Source organism: Athene cunicularia, assembly GCF_003259725.1.
Source record: "Athene cunicularia isolate RWA chromosome 12 unlocalized genomic scaffold, athCun1 chr12_part1, whole genome shotgun sequence".
NCBI lineage: Eukaryota > Metazoa > Chordata > Aves > Strigiformes > Strigidae > Athene > Athene cunicularia.
Window position 1 is genome coordinate 11,369,765 of NW_020799116.1, and position 16,775 is coordinate 11,386,539.

Consider the following 16,775-nt stretch of genomic DNA (forward strand, 5'->3'; position numbering starts at 1 on the left):
TCCCTACTTTATCAGCAGGATTCAGCTGGTGATTTGATGATCAGAAGCATCCAGCTGAAGCATGCTGGGAAATACGTCTGCATGGTGCAAACAAGTGTGGACAAGCTATCAGCTGCTGCAGACCTGATTGTAAGAGGTATTTGAATTTTGTTACAGCTGTTGTTGCTGTAATTTTTTTTTTTTTCCCCTATCTTCTGCTGCTGGTAAGACAGTTCTTGGGCTCGGAGACATTTGTTGGGATCCCAGCATCTTGTAATTAATCTAAGAAATAAGCTCTAAGTACATGCTGGGGTTCACAGTACGTTTTCAAACAGTGTATATAAAGATTATTTCATAAATACACACTCATACAACAGACACACAGCACCGATAAACACACTAGTACATGTTCATGGCCTGAATGCAAAACTTGCACCAACTGAGCTCGTTTATTTGATGAACTATGCAGCACAGACAGTATCCAGCTTATTCACTCATTTCTGCCCAGTGATATTGTTCCGTTTCTAGAATAAACATAATTTAATAACTTCACTGATATTTCAAGATCTATTCATTACCATACAGGGTGATCTGTACGTATGACTTTAACAGAGATGCGATTAGTTAACCCAAGTCTGGATCCTTACAGTAAAAATGATGTATATTTTCCTGCTCATTAGCTTTGAGGAAAGCAAACTTTGGTGCTGTTCTGTACCTACTACCCTCAGTTCTTGTAGACCCCAGCAAAATCATACTTTGCACGTTCTCCGTGGAACATAACTTCTCAGGCAACTTGGTGAAAGGAGGAGAGCTTGAAAAAGAAGTAAAATTTCCCTCTTTTTCAAAGTTGTGCCACAGTAAAATGTGTGTGATTAGACCCTGAACTTTCATTGAGAAATGTGTCCTTGTCAGTAGTTAGGATTTCTGTTATCCTCATAATATTATTATGCTTTTTACTCCGTCTCCCCTGTAGGAGTTTGAATGCAGACGGCCCCTGAAGGCAGCAAAGCCACTGCTCTCCTCCCCAGGAGGTTGCTGCCTGTTACACTGACTCTCAGGTTTTTGCTGTAGCATGATTTCAGATGAATTTTTTTTCTTGTTTTGCACAAACATTTCAAAACAGCCTGTTGATGGGCGCCTCAGTTAGGTAATTTCCTTAGTGCTGGCTCTGTAAACAAATGGGAGGAACATTAAATTCTCACAAGAAAATGACCCTTGATGATCGTAAAAATACTGATCTTGTTGCTCTCTAAAAACATCAGCATCCAGACCACTGGTCCCACGGCTGCACTGACAGTTGTGCTGTACTAGTAGTCTCCCCGACTGCATAAAAATTGTGAAATATCCTTGGACTGTGAGACAAGAGGAGGCAAATAGCTGGTGCATAAATAGAGCCTGCACAATAAGTTTTTTTAAATATTATGTCAAAATAATAAGAGATTAGATACTAGAATAAAAGTCAATTATTTATGTCAGGGAATATCAAACAAGAGCATACAGAAGTAACCCCTGGCACCAGTACACACAGATCATCCATCCCACTTGTTCAGGATGGCAATTTTTCACGCCGTCAGAACAGGAGAAACATGTGTCTGTCAGCAGCCCAGAACTGTTTGGTAAATCGATAACTGATCGTTTTTCCCTCTCTTGCCCTGCTGTAGCCTGCACCTTGCGAAGAAGTATATTCTGAAATGTTGGGAACAACTACGGTTATTCCAAGAGAGGAAGTGAAGACAGTTTCTTTCAGCCCCTGCCAAGCAGTAGGAGTAATCTGTGGCAGATCCGATGAAATTTCATTTCTCTGATGTAACTTGCACTGGGGGCCCAAAGAAGCTCACTGCTTCATGAGGCTGCCTTGCATGTCTACTCCCCCCAGCAAAACAATTTAAAGTTTTAATTTCTGAGAAATTAAATCTGACTAGACCTGCTGAAACTTTCATTTTAAAGACAGGATATTGGAAGGTTTCAGGGTATTTTAGATATTTAAACGTGTCCAACTCTCTGATTATCATATGAGAATACTTTTAGTCCACAGGGTGAATTTAAGAGAGTTTGCTTGAGATGGTACTTTTGGGGAGAGACTTCATCCCAGGTACCACTATGGACAGTGATGGCCCTGTGATCACAAGAGAGAGCTCCTCTCTTGGATCCGTATATCCTGCAGTGCTTTCCTGGTTCAAAGGAACCCAGCAGTGAAGCAGAAAATACTGGTCCCTACTCAGACACAATGCTAATTACAGACAGGTCCTTCACCAGCCTCGGGGTGCGTCCAAGCTGCAGCCAAAAGTCATACTTGCATGCAGGCCAGTCCTAAAGCAGCAGACGGGCGATAGCAGAGCTGATCCCAAGTGCCTCGCAGACAGGCCACAGTGCTGCTGCTCATGGTGGGGCACCTGGGGGCTGCAGGTGAAGCATCTCGTGTTTGTGTATCTCCCCCATGCCTCCCAACCTCGTCTAGATAACAAGAGCAGCTAAACCACAGCTGGGGCTGCGTGTAACTCCTCTGCAGGGACTCGGTTACCTCTATCCTGAGTAAGGGAAGAAGACCAGAGTGCTCCTTCCTTAAGCCACTGCAAATCTCCAAGCACCCCTCTCCTTTAATTCCACCAATAGGTCCCCCAGGTCCCCCAGAAGCTGTGACAATAGATGAAATCACCGACACCACTGCTCAGCTGTCCTGGAGGCCAGGAGCAGACAACCACAGCCCTATCACAATGTATGTGGTACAAGCAAGGACCCCCTTCTCGGTGGGATGGCAAGCGGTGAGCACAGGTAGGTCCATCGCCTGGCCCCCGGAGAGCTGCACCAATGGAAAAATGCATCCATGGGGCCCCACGCGTGCGCTGACTGGAGCAGCTCTGCACCCTGGAGTGAAAAATAATTTCGCTGGCTGCAGAGCACTGGTCTTATTAACCAAAGATTTAGGTTTGGTCCACTGGCTGGACCCAAAGATTCAGGGTCCAGTGCTGTTACTCACCCATTTTTCTCATGAATGTTTAAGAGAAAACAGAATGAATTCCTGTCTTTTGTTGCCACTCTGGAGATACACAACAGTAATTGTGGTCTATAAAGACATCCCTCGGGGACAGACCACGTCATCTGGCCTATCTTTAAGTAGAATTATTTTCCTGATAGAGGGAAAAATCCCATGATATAATTGCTCATTCTGTCAGAGGTTAATTTTGTTCTAGAAACCATTAAATAGAGGGAACAGTGCATTTCAAAAAGAAAAATAGAAACCCTTTAAAACTGTTGTCTTGACACTTTGTTTTCAAAAACTCTTTAATAGCAGAAATTTCTATGCTAAAAGCACAATGTTTTAATGCTGCCTTTCACTACTTTGCAGTTAACAAAATGTCAGAAAAATGAGAAAAGTTTTATCAATCCTTATTCACTTTGAATTTACATTAATCCCTCACTTTTAAGGGTATCAGATATCTCTGACGTTTTCTCAGCAGTCTGTAATACTTTTATTGGTTTCATTGTATTCCTGACCTGTGGCTGTCTCCCAGTTCCAGACATCATCGATGGCAGGACATTCACAGCGACAGTGGTGGATCTGAACCCTTGGGTCGAGTATGAATTCCGAGTAGTGGCTGCCAACTTGATTGGGATTGGAGAACCCAGCAGACCTTCAGAGAAGAGAAGAACCGAAGAAGCTCGTAAGTAGTGGTGGGCAACTAAGTTAAATCTTGCTGAATAAATGCTCATTAGTGCTAACAGATGTGTTGTGCTGAAGGAAGCTGAGGAGCGTTTTTTGCGCGCATTGCTCTCCTCCCTCATAGCATGTTACTTGTGTGCGCAGAACACGCAGGAGAAGTTGTGGAGCTCCTGATGGAGCTCTCTCTTTTGCTCTCTCATGACTCCTGGAGTATAGGAAGCCTTCATTTCCTTTCCCTGCAGAAAGCAATGATTTTCAAAAAAAAAGGTGTTTGGACAGGTTTTTTGGAAAATAGTGCCCAGAATCCACTGATGAGAGAGATGAACTCTGAGAGCAGTCCCTCTGGTTTCCCATATTGATGTGGTGGAAACTCTGGAGTGCAGACTACAGCACCTCAAGAGCAGGAGTTTGAGCTTCACAGCTGGAGTGTCAGCAGTCTCTTGATGCTGGGGGCTTCTGCAGTTCTTGTAGTACCTTGGACCTCGTCCCTGTGGTCCTTCCGGCCTTCCTGAAGGTCTGTCTTCTGTGACCCTCTCCCAAACACACCACTGCCTCCTGGAACCACACTGCATCTTCAGACTGCAGCTTGGCCGTGATCTGCAGCAGTGCCTGTGTTCAGGGATTTCAGCACAAGTCACGGACCTTGAGAGCTTTAATGCTCCTTGATGCTGTCCCTGTCTTTTGACCTGGCAGAAGGGGGTCACGGTAAGGCGTGGGCTCAGTGTGGTGGCTGCAGGGATACGTACCTTGGTCGTGGGAAACCCCTGGTAGGTGGCTCCTCTGTTCTGTTTCAGCTTGTAATGGAACAGAATATGAAATAGGAAAATAAATAAAAGCCCTTTTTTATGAAAGATAAATGTTTAAACTAAACAATTAGTTACTGAATACACAAGTTAATTGCCATACTTTTAATATAATATTATTGACATCTTTTAATATGCTGTTTGCCATGGCAAATTACTCATTTCCTAATAGCATTTCTGGTACCCAGCATGGGAAGGCCAGCAGAGCCTGTTGCTGCATAGGTCTGTTCCATTTCAGTGCTCTTTTTTGGTTTCAAAGTTGCCATGTCCATCTTCTGCATCTTTTTTGGCAGTTCCTGAAGTGACCCCAGCTAATGTCAGTGGAGGTGGAGGGAGCAAGTCTGAGCTAGTCATTACCTGGGAGGTAAGTGGAGTCCAAACCGAGAGAAAAATTAATACAGTCCTGATCAAAACGCACCCTTTCAGCCCAGACCCCAGTGAAGTTTCTGTAGATTTCAAAGTTTAAGATAAAAAGCCAGATTGCGTGATAAAAATAGCACAGCTATTAAAATTGAGCTAATCCCCTTCCCCACCCCAGGCCCTCGTGCAAGGAGGCCAGTCGAGAAGTGCCATGTGGGGGACCACGGGCTGCCCATCGCTGCTTTGACACGCACACAGCTCCCCCGACCCTCAGCACATTGGTACGCATACAGCGGAACATGGATGGGCAGAAACTACCCGAGGGATGAAACAGTTTGTGAGGCCAGGCTTGGCATGTGCTGACCTGGGTGAGAATTGTGGCTGGCTCCCAAGCTTCATCCCTCATCCCTAAACTGGGATATACGGCAGCAAAGAGTTAAGAGTGAGCACAACGCATTGCATGCTGGCTTTTGTTGCTGCTAATGAAAGCCAGCAAGAGGAGATACAGAGATGAAGAATGCTTAATATTCCTTAAGGCAGTCGGGGTTAGAACTTTAGTCATTTGTCTGCTCATATTTTCATGTTATGATGCGATGCAGCTGGCATATTTTTCTTAATAATGAACTTCACTAGACATGCTAACACTTCCACTTAGCACTATTTCTGACCAAGCTGGCAGAATGAATGGCCAGAGATATTTTTAAGGTTATTAAAAAACTATAAATGGGTTTTTGTCCTTACCACACAGCACAATGTGCTAAATTCCCTCCTCCATTGGACTAATTAGCTGCGCTGTGTCTCCCGAAGATACTGCAATATGTTTCAAAAACACACATGGTGAGAACATCAGCCATTGATTTGAGTTGTAATTTTCACAAAATGTAATTTGTATTTTGATAGAACAGTTGGTTTACTCTTAAATGTCCAGGGGCCTTTATGGTCTGGTGTATTTTTTTGAACCTTACAATACAGAGTAAGAAGCAGTCACCAAAAGTAACCCCTGCATGTGCTTAAGCACCATGGACATCTTTGGGAGAGTAGCCCATAATTACAGATTATTTTAATACCTTGAAGCTTTGAGTTTTGATGAAGCTTTTGGGAGGCTACAAGTCTGAGACAACAAAGTGTCAGTGTGTCCAGAAGTGACCTGGATGTGGCAGGTTGTTTCTTCTAGCTGTTAACCTGGCACTTACCTGCCCTGCTCCATCACGTTTGTGACAAGTTTCTCCCTGCCATTGTGGTCTCTAACAAGTCACATTTTATGGGATGTGGATAGTTGGCTGACCTGGTCTGGGTCACTGTAAAGCAACAGGCCAGCGAGGGACCACCAGCCCCATGCAGGCTGGGACATTGCTAGGATTTGTTCTTCAGGGCTTCATGTGCCATTCCAAAGATGTGAGAGCAGCTGCACGTGTATTGGGAAAGCAGGAACCGTGTCCTGGGTTTACCCCAACAACCCTCAGACTCAGTCGCTGCAGTGCCTAAAATTACTCACGTTGTTGCTGGAGGCTCCATCTAGACGGTGAAGGGAGGTAGGCACCTGCAAAGGTGAATTAAGCCTTAGACAAAGTGTCTTCTGGAGGGGCTGCTTTTCCCCCCGAATACAAGGAGCTCACAAAGCAGCAAGGCTCTAGCACAGACGGGATGGGATGAATTCAGGTGAGATGCGAAGGAGGACTCCAGCCACCTCCCGTCTCTAATGCTCTATTTAGCTTTAGAAGGACCAAGAGGCAACAGGCAGCATGTGGGCAGGGAGATAAACACATGCCATTGCTGAAAGTGCTGTTTCTCCCACGGTCTGCCCACCCACAGACAGTGCCTGAGGAGCTGCAGAATGGAGGTGGCTTCGGGTACGTGGTGGCCTTCCGCCCCTACGGCACCGTCAGCTGGATGCAGACCGTCGTGGCCTCCCCGGATGCCGCCAGATATGTCTTCCGCAACGAGACTTTGCCGCCATTCTCTCCCTACGAAGTTAAAGTGGGGGTGTACAACAACAAGGGGGAGGGCTCGTTCAGCCCTGTGACAGTCGTCTACTCAGCAGAGGAAGGTAGAGCCAGGAGCCCACCCCACCGCCTCTCCCTCCTCCCCGCTGCTGGACACAGGGGGGTTGACCGGGTCTGAAAGGGTTTAGTATCCACCTTGACATATCCTTTGATACCTAATCCTTGCTCTGATTTATAATAAATGGCGAGCCGTGATTAATTCTTTTGATAGTCATTAAAATAACATTAATCGTAATGAAATCTTTTGATATTAATGAAAAAGTAATATGTAATCTGGAAAGAATTCCACTGAGATTTAGTATGAATTAATGTCCACTGATTAGAAAATGTTCCCTCTTGTCCTAATTACAGTACATGGTATCCTGGGTTGAGTTTAGTAATGACATCTTATTATTTCTTAGGTAGAGGAGCAGTGCCGTCTGGCACAGGCTGACAGGCCATTGTTTTGAAATGTGGAAGTTTGTTTTGGTTGCATGCTTCTTTTCTCATGCAATGAAGAAAATAAATCCCTTGAAGTCTGGGACTAATTGAACATAAAATTGAAAATGCTTAATTTTATTTTTAACTCCTCTACCCAGAGCCAGCAAGAGCCCCGACCACTGTTTTGGCCAGAAGTCTTTCTGCCTCAGATGTTGAAGTTTCTTGGGCTCCCCCTTGGGAGAACCAGCACAAAGGAAGAATACAGGGATACGAGGTATGGAAACGCAGTGCAGCATCCTTTCAATACTAAGCCTTAAGGAGACGTGGAGATCCATCCTGGGCTGTCATTGCGGTGCTGCTCCTGCCTGCCACGGGGAGGGTGGATTCCTGCAGCAAATTTGCTTCCTTTTGTCTCTTCAGTATGCAGAGATTTCTCTCACATAGTAAACAATTACACATCTTTCTCTGCGTGATCTGGATTAAAATGGAGAGCTGGGGGAAACCTGTATGAAGGCGTTTCCATGGCCAGGCAGCATCTGAAGGCCTGGGGGTGGGGCACTGCAGCCAGGCTGGTTTCTGTCAAGGAACAAGAAGGGAATGTAACAGGGTGCAGGATCTGTTCCTATGGCACCTGCATTTCGGGCAGAAGTGCCAGAGTTAGCACCGGAAACAACGGGGTGCTGCTAGCCCATAGCTAGAGGTAGACACGTGCCTGCTCTGCTTCTCAGGTCAGATGTTGGAGACATGACGAAAAGGAAGAAAACGCAAAAAGGATTCGAACGGTTGGCAATCAAACGTCTACAAAAGTCGGCAACCTGAGAGGCAATGCGCTGTATCACTTGGCAGTCAGGGCGTACAACACGGCTGGGACCGGCCCCTCCAGTGCCGCGGTCAACGTCACAACCAAAAAGCCACGTGAGTGTTTGTGAGGATGGGGGGCTCTTGCCTGGGAGGGTTTCTGCATGTACTCCCCTCTCTCCTTCAAGCTTCCTTGAGTCTAAAGGAACTGTGAGACTTTTCTTTGCTGGGTTTTTGTGCAGAAGACTTGGCAGCTTAGGTTTTGGGGTTGGTTTGGGGTTTTTTTTTTTGGTAAGGCTCTTCCCTGTGTTAAGTAAGCAGAGCATGCAAAACTGAAATCACAGCTGTGCAGGAAAATTAAATATTTATCTCATCGTTCAAGAGGGCTTTTTTCTTCTGGTCTCAGGCATGTTGAGCAACTGACTGAATCCTTTTTGCATTTAGAGCACTGTGTTGTGTCACACCTCCTGTGACCTTGAGGACACAGATCAGTGAAACAGCTCATTAGCTTGCCAGAGCAATAGGACTCCGGGCACGCTCAGACACGGTGGTAAAAGCCTCGTTGGTAGTGAGAGGGATCCAACTGGGAAACGGTGCTTCTTAGTAATACAGTGCTCTGTATATTTTGGTATAGCACCAAGTCAACCCCCTGGGAACATCATATGGAATTCATCTGACTCGAAGATCATACTGAACTGGGACCAAGTGAAAGCGCTGGACAACGAGTCGGAAGTGAGAGGCTACAAAGTGAGTATTTTGTCAGCACAGGCAGCTGAACAACGTTGCCCTGCACCAGGTCCCTCACCACCCCAGGGTCCTGCTGCAGACCCCCAGCTCCCACCGTCACTGGATTCTGTCATTGGGCTATAGGGAACATTTTCATGAATCCAGTGTCGAGTTGGTGTTTATAGTAAGACTAGATGAGGTGTTTTTTCATGGTACTTGCATGGTTTTCCACACTGAAACTGAAGCATTCCTGCAGAAATAGAGGCCATAGCTGTGCAGAGTGAGCATGTTCTGCCTGCGAGCACCCGTGTGGGCCTCAGCCCACGGACCTTCACCCGCTCGTGCCCTCTGAAGATCCCACCTGCAGGACTGCTCTCCTGCCCTTGGCGGAAACCTTCCAAAGGCTGTAGTTGACTCCTTAACTGCAGATAAATAAGATGCTTTTTTAATAGCTCCCATTTTCTTGAGAAAGCAAAGCCAAAAGGAAAAGAAAGAGAATCCTAATTAGGAGCAGTTTTAATACGGTATAATTTAACTAGAGAAATCTTGGGAAGAATTCAGGTCTATCGCCTTACACAAGGGTGTAATTAGGCCCAAAGAAGACATCAGTGTGCAATCACCAGCCGTTGCCTTGAGGGATGAGTTGTGCAAACGTTTCCCACCAGAGCCTGAAATGATGAAGAGCCTGGACAGGCTTTGTATTCTGTTCACAATCTGGACTGCTGGCGGCATCAGCTTTGTGAGCCTGGGCCAGCTCTCCTGAATTTCTGCACTAACTCTTCAGTGCCTTTGGTGCACTGTATCGGATTATCCAAAATAAGTAATTCCTTGGGGGTTTTAGTCAAAACCTCAGATGAACTTCAGCAGTTTGGACCAACTTTTCACTACCTATTTCAGGTTTGAAATGCAAATTAAGTCACTTGAAAGGGGGTGAGAGACTCATCACTATGAAAAAGCAAACTCCATCTAGTGGGTTTCTAAAAAGTCCTCTTTTAGCCTATTGTCAGGTTAACACAGTCAGATTTCTTTCCTGAAGCCTAGAAAAACACTGCCATTTTTTTTCCCTGGAAATCTTATATATTGTGTCACTATTTATGATCTAAATCAGTAGAATTCCCAGATCTTAGAAGGCAATTCAAAAAAGCCAATTATTCTGGGAAGCTGGTCATGGCACTGCATCAAATACCCCAACTCAGTTTCCTGAAGAAACATAATAAGAAGTTTTGGCCTCTCTCCATAAGCCTTGGGATTTATTTTAGCCTGATCAAGCTAAAGATTTTGCTGAGGACCTCTGCCAGGTGCTGAGGCCGTGTTTGGTGCTGCGCATCATCTCTGCCCTCCTCCCAGTGTCACCTCCTCACCTGGGCACTGTCACCAAGTGCTGGTGTGGGTCCCCAGTCAAAACCCCTGTCGGGATCCGAATGGCCCCGTTGTGACCAGACTGTGTGTCTGGGAATCAGAGGCAAGGGAAGAGCAGCAGCACATCTGGCGGCCCTTAGGGCAGTGGATGTCTGCCGTTTCTGACTCCTCTTCTCTCTCCCCTTTGCTGCAGGTTTTGTACAGGTGGAACAGGCAGAGCAGCACATCCGTAATAGAAACAAATAAAACCTCCGTGGAGCTCTCCCTGCCATTCAATGAGGACTACATCATAGAGATAAAGCCGTTCAGTGACGGGGGCGACGGCAGCAGCAGCGAACAAATCCGAATTCCAAAGATATCGAGTAAGGACGGAAGAAACTGGGTTCCATGCCTGCCCCTGCAGCCACCGAGCCACGGGGAGCCAGTGTCCCCCAGCCCCTCTCCTGGCGGGGACACACCTGCTTCACCCCAGTGACCGGTCGTGTCTACAAACGGGGACAGACCAGAGCCTCGAAGCTGAGCAGGGGCAGGCTGTATGTCCGGCCGGCAGGGAGCTGAAACCCAGACTTACCTGGGACCAGTAGTCATTCCAGCCCATGTTCCTGGTTTCATACTGAGTCAAGATTAAACCATAAGAAACACCATCATAAGTAGTTATATTTGTATTTAAGATTTCTAGACACTTTCCACTCTCTTACCTCTATATTCGTATATATGTTGAATATATTGTTCTACTGCAATTCACTGTAACAAAATACAAAATGCAATGTTCAGAGGCTTTTAAATTTATAAGGCTACTGTATGGCCATATTCCATTGTGTGTTGGATGCATAAATATTTATTTAGGGAAATGAGGTTGTGTAGAAGAACAAGCAGAAAAGAGAGTATTTTATTACACTACATTGCTTTTGCAAAATCTTCATGTCCCATCTTCCATTAATAATGCCACAGTTTATAAGCTGCTTTAAATCAGGAGCCTCTGCAATGCAGGAATATGGCATTAAAATTACAGTAACGTAAAAAACCCTGGGTGAGATCAGAATTATCTCCACCATGGTTGTACGCTGTGGCTGTATAAACCATGCAGAGGAGTGTAATCAGCAGACCCAGGAGAGTGAAGGAGAGCAGGAACCACACACCAGTTCCGATTCGGTGGAACACATGGGCCACGGAGAAGGTATGCAGCTCCTCCAGGATGTGGGTCATGCCAGGCTGGTGCCAGAGGTAACAGCTTGAATATAGTACAAATGTAAAAAAAAAAAAAAAAAAAAAAAAAAAAAAAAAATGAAGTAATATAATTGTGAAAGTAGGCTCAGTGCAACAGTGGCAGGAATTTTAGTTGAACCAAAAATTCAGTTAGAGAGGTGAAACCCAGTAAACAGGAGGTTACTGAAGCAGGAGGAGGGGATCACACGTGGGGACCCACCTTCCCGTGAGGTCTGCCCTTCCTGTCACCACTGCACTTCGTCAGAGGAAGCAGAATTAAAATCTAAGGGGAAGAGGTTTGGGGTAATGAAGGCTGCTCTCTTCACTCTTGGCTTATTTTCTCTCCTCTCTCCTTTGCTCAGATGCGTACGCAAGAGGATCTGGCTCTTCGACCTCCAACGCCTGTACACTGTCAGCCATCAGCACAATAATGATATCGCTCACAGCTCGGTCCAGTTTATGACAAAAATTACATAAAGGACTTCTTGTTTATAATATAAGCAACATTTAGCTAGTTGTTTTGAAGACACCCAGTACTAAGTAATATTGTGGTTTGAGTACATCTTACTACTGGAAAAATGTTTATGCTTCTTTAGGAATGGCATTATACAGTACTTCCTCAAAGCAAATATAGCTTTGTCTGAAGTTTCCTTGGAAACTCTGCAATGCACTGAAAACATCTGTAATATGATGTTACCAAAGCAGTTTACATATGTCCTTATATGCATATTTTTTATTATATATTTAGTGTTTTATAGAATTTTTTAAAGTTAACATATGATGTAGATATTAATTTTTCCTCTGCTATAAAATGCTATGGACGACATTATCACGAAAATATTGTTTGGAATCTTTTCCTTTATGATGGAGAGTTCAAAGTTGTTCTTAGTAAATTGGCTGCAACTTTACTGTACAGTTTTACAATGCTACGCAAGGCAGAACTGTTCCAGATTCAGTTCGTAATGCAGCTGTATTTAAATGGCAGTTACGATGATTTTTGTGTTCAATCAAGTGCTTATAACACACAAGATATTATATTTTATTCAGAGGTCTAAGCAAGACAAACTCGAAATACTCAGTAAGAACGCTATAATCCTGAAAAAATACATGAATTTTGGTTGTTTGTGGACTACAGGACATGTAGCTAATATTCTGGCATCATGCAGCAAGGGTCCATTTTTACTGTCTTGAAATAGCTTTGTCTTTATCATAATTAGCATTAAATTGGGTAGGAATGAAGATACTGCAAAGATGCGATCTCTGCCTCTAGTGACGAAAAGGGACAGATACCCAAAGGAGCAAGCGAACAAACGACGTGGTTCTCACCTCTGGGTGCAAACCCAGCTCAATCCACCTCGCTTTTGGGGATTTTATTCCAAGAAAATTAGAATACAGCGACTCTGAGACATCAAGCTGCGCCGGGTTTGCTGTCCGAACACGCGCTTGCTTTCCACGTGCATTGGAACATAACTCATCATCCTTTGTAACTCCACTATATAGAAAACACTTTGGAAATCTGGTCCGAGCCGAGCGGATCGGCAGAGCTGTGCCGTGCTGCGGCACACCCTCGGAGGTGCAGGCTGTCCGCGGGGAGGTGGGATCTCCCAGTACTTCTCTGCTAGGAAGTCTGTGTCTCTTTAGAAACTCTTCATAGATGCCTGAAGGCAAAATAAGAGTCACACTGGAAAACGACAATATCCACAGCAAAATAATTCTTCTTAAGAGAAGGACTGTTTGTTACTACGGGGTAATTTTGTAAGTTCACTCAGATGGGATAACGCTAGTAAAAGGCAACGGAATTTTCTATAAAATTTTCAAGTTTAAATGCGCTGCAGTCATTTATTTTTATTTTTTTTCCTGATAGCTTGAATTTGCCTGTAACTTGTCTTTTTTGCTTACAAAATAATACAGTTAACTTTTAGACCTTCTAAATATATTTATTCAGTAACTCATAATCAGGATTCCACTTGTGTAAAAGTCAGGGGTGTTGACCAGAGAAATATTGTCAGTATTTCAAGCTGTGTTCCTTTCTTAGTTTGATATGGTTACTTCTATGTAAAAAAAAAAAAAAAAAGAAAACCAAAAAAACTACAAAACTAAGAAAAACTGAACAAAAAAAAAAAAAAAGCTTCTGTAGTTTTCTCCCCAGTGTAAATGATATTTATCAGTGATCTAGCAGATGTAATCTTTTTTTAAAGGTATTGGTAATAAATATTCTGTCATTTGTAAAGATACCTGTCTTCCAGGAGCTTTTTTCCTCCACGTTTTGTTCTACCTAGTGACAAATTTCACCATGGCAATAGCCAGCGCCTGCTGAGATTGTCACTGATGTGAAAATACAGACAAATGAGTTTAAGTCAAAACTTTGTGGAGACATACAAAAAATATCTGTTTATACATCTTTGGTCTAATTTTGCTTAAAAAATGACAAAAACGGAAAATCTGCATGGGTGAATTTAGGTTAATAATGTCTATTTATGTAGAGTCATGCCCTTTCCAGGCTCATGTGGGCTCGTGCTGTTGGAGTGGAGCCTCTACAGCTTAGGAAGCTCTGAATGAAAAAGGGAAAAACGAAAAAAAAGCAAACTGGCATTCACCTGGCATGTGACCGTTTCTCTGGTCAGGAGAACTCTTCAGCTGGTCAGGAGCAGGGCAGGCAGTGGCAGCTTCACACACCTGCTGCAGGCGAGCGGAGCATCACTGGCCCTGCTTGCAGAGCAAACCCCACTGCAGGCACCGCGCTGCTTCACTCTTTATTCTCCTGAATCTCTGAGGGTTTTGGGGAGTGCTGCCTGAAATCACTAAATCCGCCAAACCCACATCTCTAATTCTGATTTTCAGGGGCAGCAGCACAGGCGTCGTATGACTGTGCTCTGCATTTCTTGGCAGCAATGTTGCTCTTCGTAATCAATGAAGCTCAAAACCAAACTGGCCTGGTAACACAGTTCCATTTCTGAAAAGCAAATTTAAAACTGCCATCTCTGGAAGGGGCAAGAGGTGGACTCCTGTGGCTGCTCTGGTGGAGGCAGCTGGGAAAACCTGCAGCAGGAGAAACACACTGGGTTTGCAGCAGAACTTAAAGAAAAAAACTCATATAAATGTTTGTGTGCCCTGGGCACAAAACTTGTAACTCTGATCTAGCAGTTTGGGGATAGTTTCACTGGTGGTGCAGGCTGGCGTGATAATGGCAAAATAAGACGCGGAGCCCTGAGCATGGCCTGTCCTCTTTGCAGAGATGGCGAGCAGCACGTGGCCATGAGAGCAGATGGCCTGGGATGTACTGAACATGCTCCCTTTTCTCTCTGGCTGCCCTAAATGGAGACAGTTTGCTCCGAGTGTAGTGACCGTGAGGAGGCACCTCTGCCAGGACTTGCTGTCCCCATCCCACGCGGGTGGCTCTTTAGGACAGGTGAGGTTCCCCCACCGCGTCTGCATGAGGTCGCACAGGGCTTCCAGGTCCAACACAGCCTGACTGGGAAAATGAAGAGACTCCTCTTGCTTTACACCAGCTCAGTTTTATTTACTAGAGGGAGCGTAACACATATCTGCCAGCTTTCAAAACTATCAAGCCCTGCCTGTCCCCAAGGGAACTCGTCCTCCCTGAAGTACTGAGGACCTGTCATGCCCTTGCTGATCAGATGAACGTCCACCCAGGTTTTCTCATCATCACCAGCTCGTTCCAGTTGTTTGCATTGTTTTCCCATGATGGATATCCTTGTCAGTGACACTGAAAATCAAAAGCGTATTTTTTTTCCCCCAGCTATCTGCCTACACGCCCCAGGAAGGCCGTGGCTGCCGGAGGCTGCTGCTGCCTGCACTAGTAAGTGCTGAACCTTCACACACACTTTTACATGGCCAAATGTACAGCTCAAATACAAAATATACATAAGTATACTGCATTAATCTCTGTACTATCTTGCCACTAATGGGGAAGAAATTATATTTAGAAATCTTATTTATTAGGCCACTTGAAGGCATGACATAAAATACATTACAGTAAATGAATTCTCTTTAGTCTCATTTTTAGGATTTTACTAATGAAAGTCTGATTTTAGACTGTAAAAGCTGGGCAGCTCAAATCCATTAAAATCACGTGCAGGAGAGACATTTGAGGCACAAACATTGTTATATTAATGAGCTACATTAATTTTGAGACAGAGCCATGCTTTTTCACCCAGATGAGAACTGGCTCATTTATTGTAATTATTTTTGGTCTATAGCACCTGGGAACTCCATTATGTTCAGCACTTTCCAAACAATTTACTTGCTGGGTCAAATCTTAATTTTTATTCTTTGTTAATGTGCTTAACCCCACCTCTGGCCAGCTCGATGGACAGGAGGGTTTTTGGAAGTAGAAGCGACTCTGCAAGAACAGGAGAGTTTCATGGTCCGCAGCCAGAGAGGTCACAGCCCGAGTTGTTCAAGTGGTTTCAGACAGGAGGTTTATTTGGTAACTCGCTCAGTGGATTACACAATGTAGGTAAATAAATCACAAACAGAAACCAACGCTGTCTCAAACAGTTCGTTTAAGATGGAACAACAGATAGTGAAGAAAAACAGGTTGCAGTATTGGGCTTGGGTTTTCAAAATTCCCCGAAGGCAGCTGAAGTCGCACATGAAGGAGGAGCCCGGCTCCTTGCAGCTCAAAAAGCCTCTTCAGAGCACCAAGAAGTCCTTGGCACGTTTAATTATTGTACACTTGAAAACTCTGCATTCGCAGGCTGTGCTTTGTTTTGTAGTTGCAACTGAGGAAGTTTATGAGTTTGTGCCTTTTTTTTTTTTGCCTTTTTTTTTTTTTTCTTCACCCTTAAGCTTTACCCTCTTGTGCCAAGGAAGCACAAACGATCCCTTCTTGTCCTTGTGCTAATGCTGCCAGCTGATGTCAAAGGCAAAGAGTCTGCAAAGCAGCTTTGGACTGAAAACGAGCCAACTGCAAGTCTCCCGTGCATCCCCCATCCTGCAGCCCCCGCTGGGCAGCGAGCGGCTCTCCCAGAGCCCACCCATCCCAGCGGCTCTCCCAGAGCCCACCCATCCCAGCGGTATTCCCTCCCTCAGGAGAAGGGAGTGGAAGAACCACAGGTGAAGCTCTTGTTTCATACTGAAACCAGGGGCTGAAATCAGCCACTGCAGCCCCACCGGCTTCACAGAGCCAGAAGCTGAGGATGTTTAAACCCCAGGGAAACCAAGATACTAAAAAATACCCGCTTTCTTCTACAACCTGTACAAGTCTTACAGGAAAGAAAATAACCTGAACTAAAAATAAACTTTCACAAACTGGGAGAGGAGCGAACAGCAAGGACTCTGTGCGTGCTGGACCGCCAGGACACCCGAGGAGAGGCATGCAGCAGTATCCTGGCTTCGACCAGGGCGGAGTGACTTTTCACCGAAGCACTTCATACCATGTGATGCCGTGCCCAGGGATTTAGGCGGGGGGCGCTGCCCCCCGCGGGCTTTTCCAGC

At 45.0% G+C, this 16,775-nt stretch overlaps 1 protein-coding gene across 4 annotated transcripts in view; it reads left to right on the forward strand.

Moving 5' to 3' along the window:
* The window catches only part of CNTN4 (contactin 4), a 299,396-nt gene extending 285,849 nt beyond the window's left edge, over window positions 1-13,547 (forward strand). For 3 of the 4 annotated variants that reach the window (XM_026857402.1, XM_026857404.1, XM_026857403.1), the window contains exons 14-23: window positions 16-136; window positions 2,593-2,751; window positions 3,492-3,641; window positions 4,737-4,807; window positions 6,616-6,850; window positions 7,385-7,500; window positions 7,955-8,141; window positions 8,659-8,771; window positions 10,303-10,471; window positions 11,678-13,547. In XM_026857402.1, coding sequence (XP_026713203.1) covers window positions 16-136; window positions 2,593-2,751; window positions 3,492-3,641; window positions 4,737-4,807; window positions 6,616-6,850; window positions 7,385-7,500; window positions 7,955-8,141; window positions 8,659-8,771; window positions 10,303-10,471; window positions 11,678-11,778 — 1,422 coding nt within the window. In that variant the 3' untranslated portion in view covers window positions 11,779-13,547. The remainder of the gene's footprint in view (window positions 1-15; window positions 137-2,592; window positions 2,752-3,491; window positions 3,642-4,736; window positions 4,808-6,615; window positions 6,851-7,384; window positions 7,501-7,954; window positions 8,142-8,658; window positions 8,772-10,302; window positions 10,472-11,677) is intronic. The other variant, XM_026857405.1, reaches the window with a different exon arrangement.
* The last annotated feature ends 3,228 nt before the right edge of the window (window positions 13,548-16,775 follow it).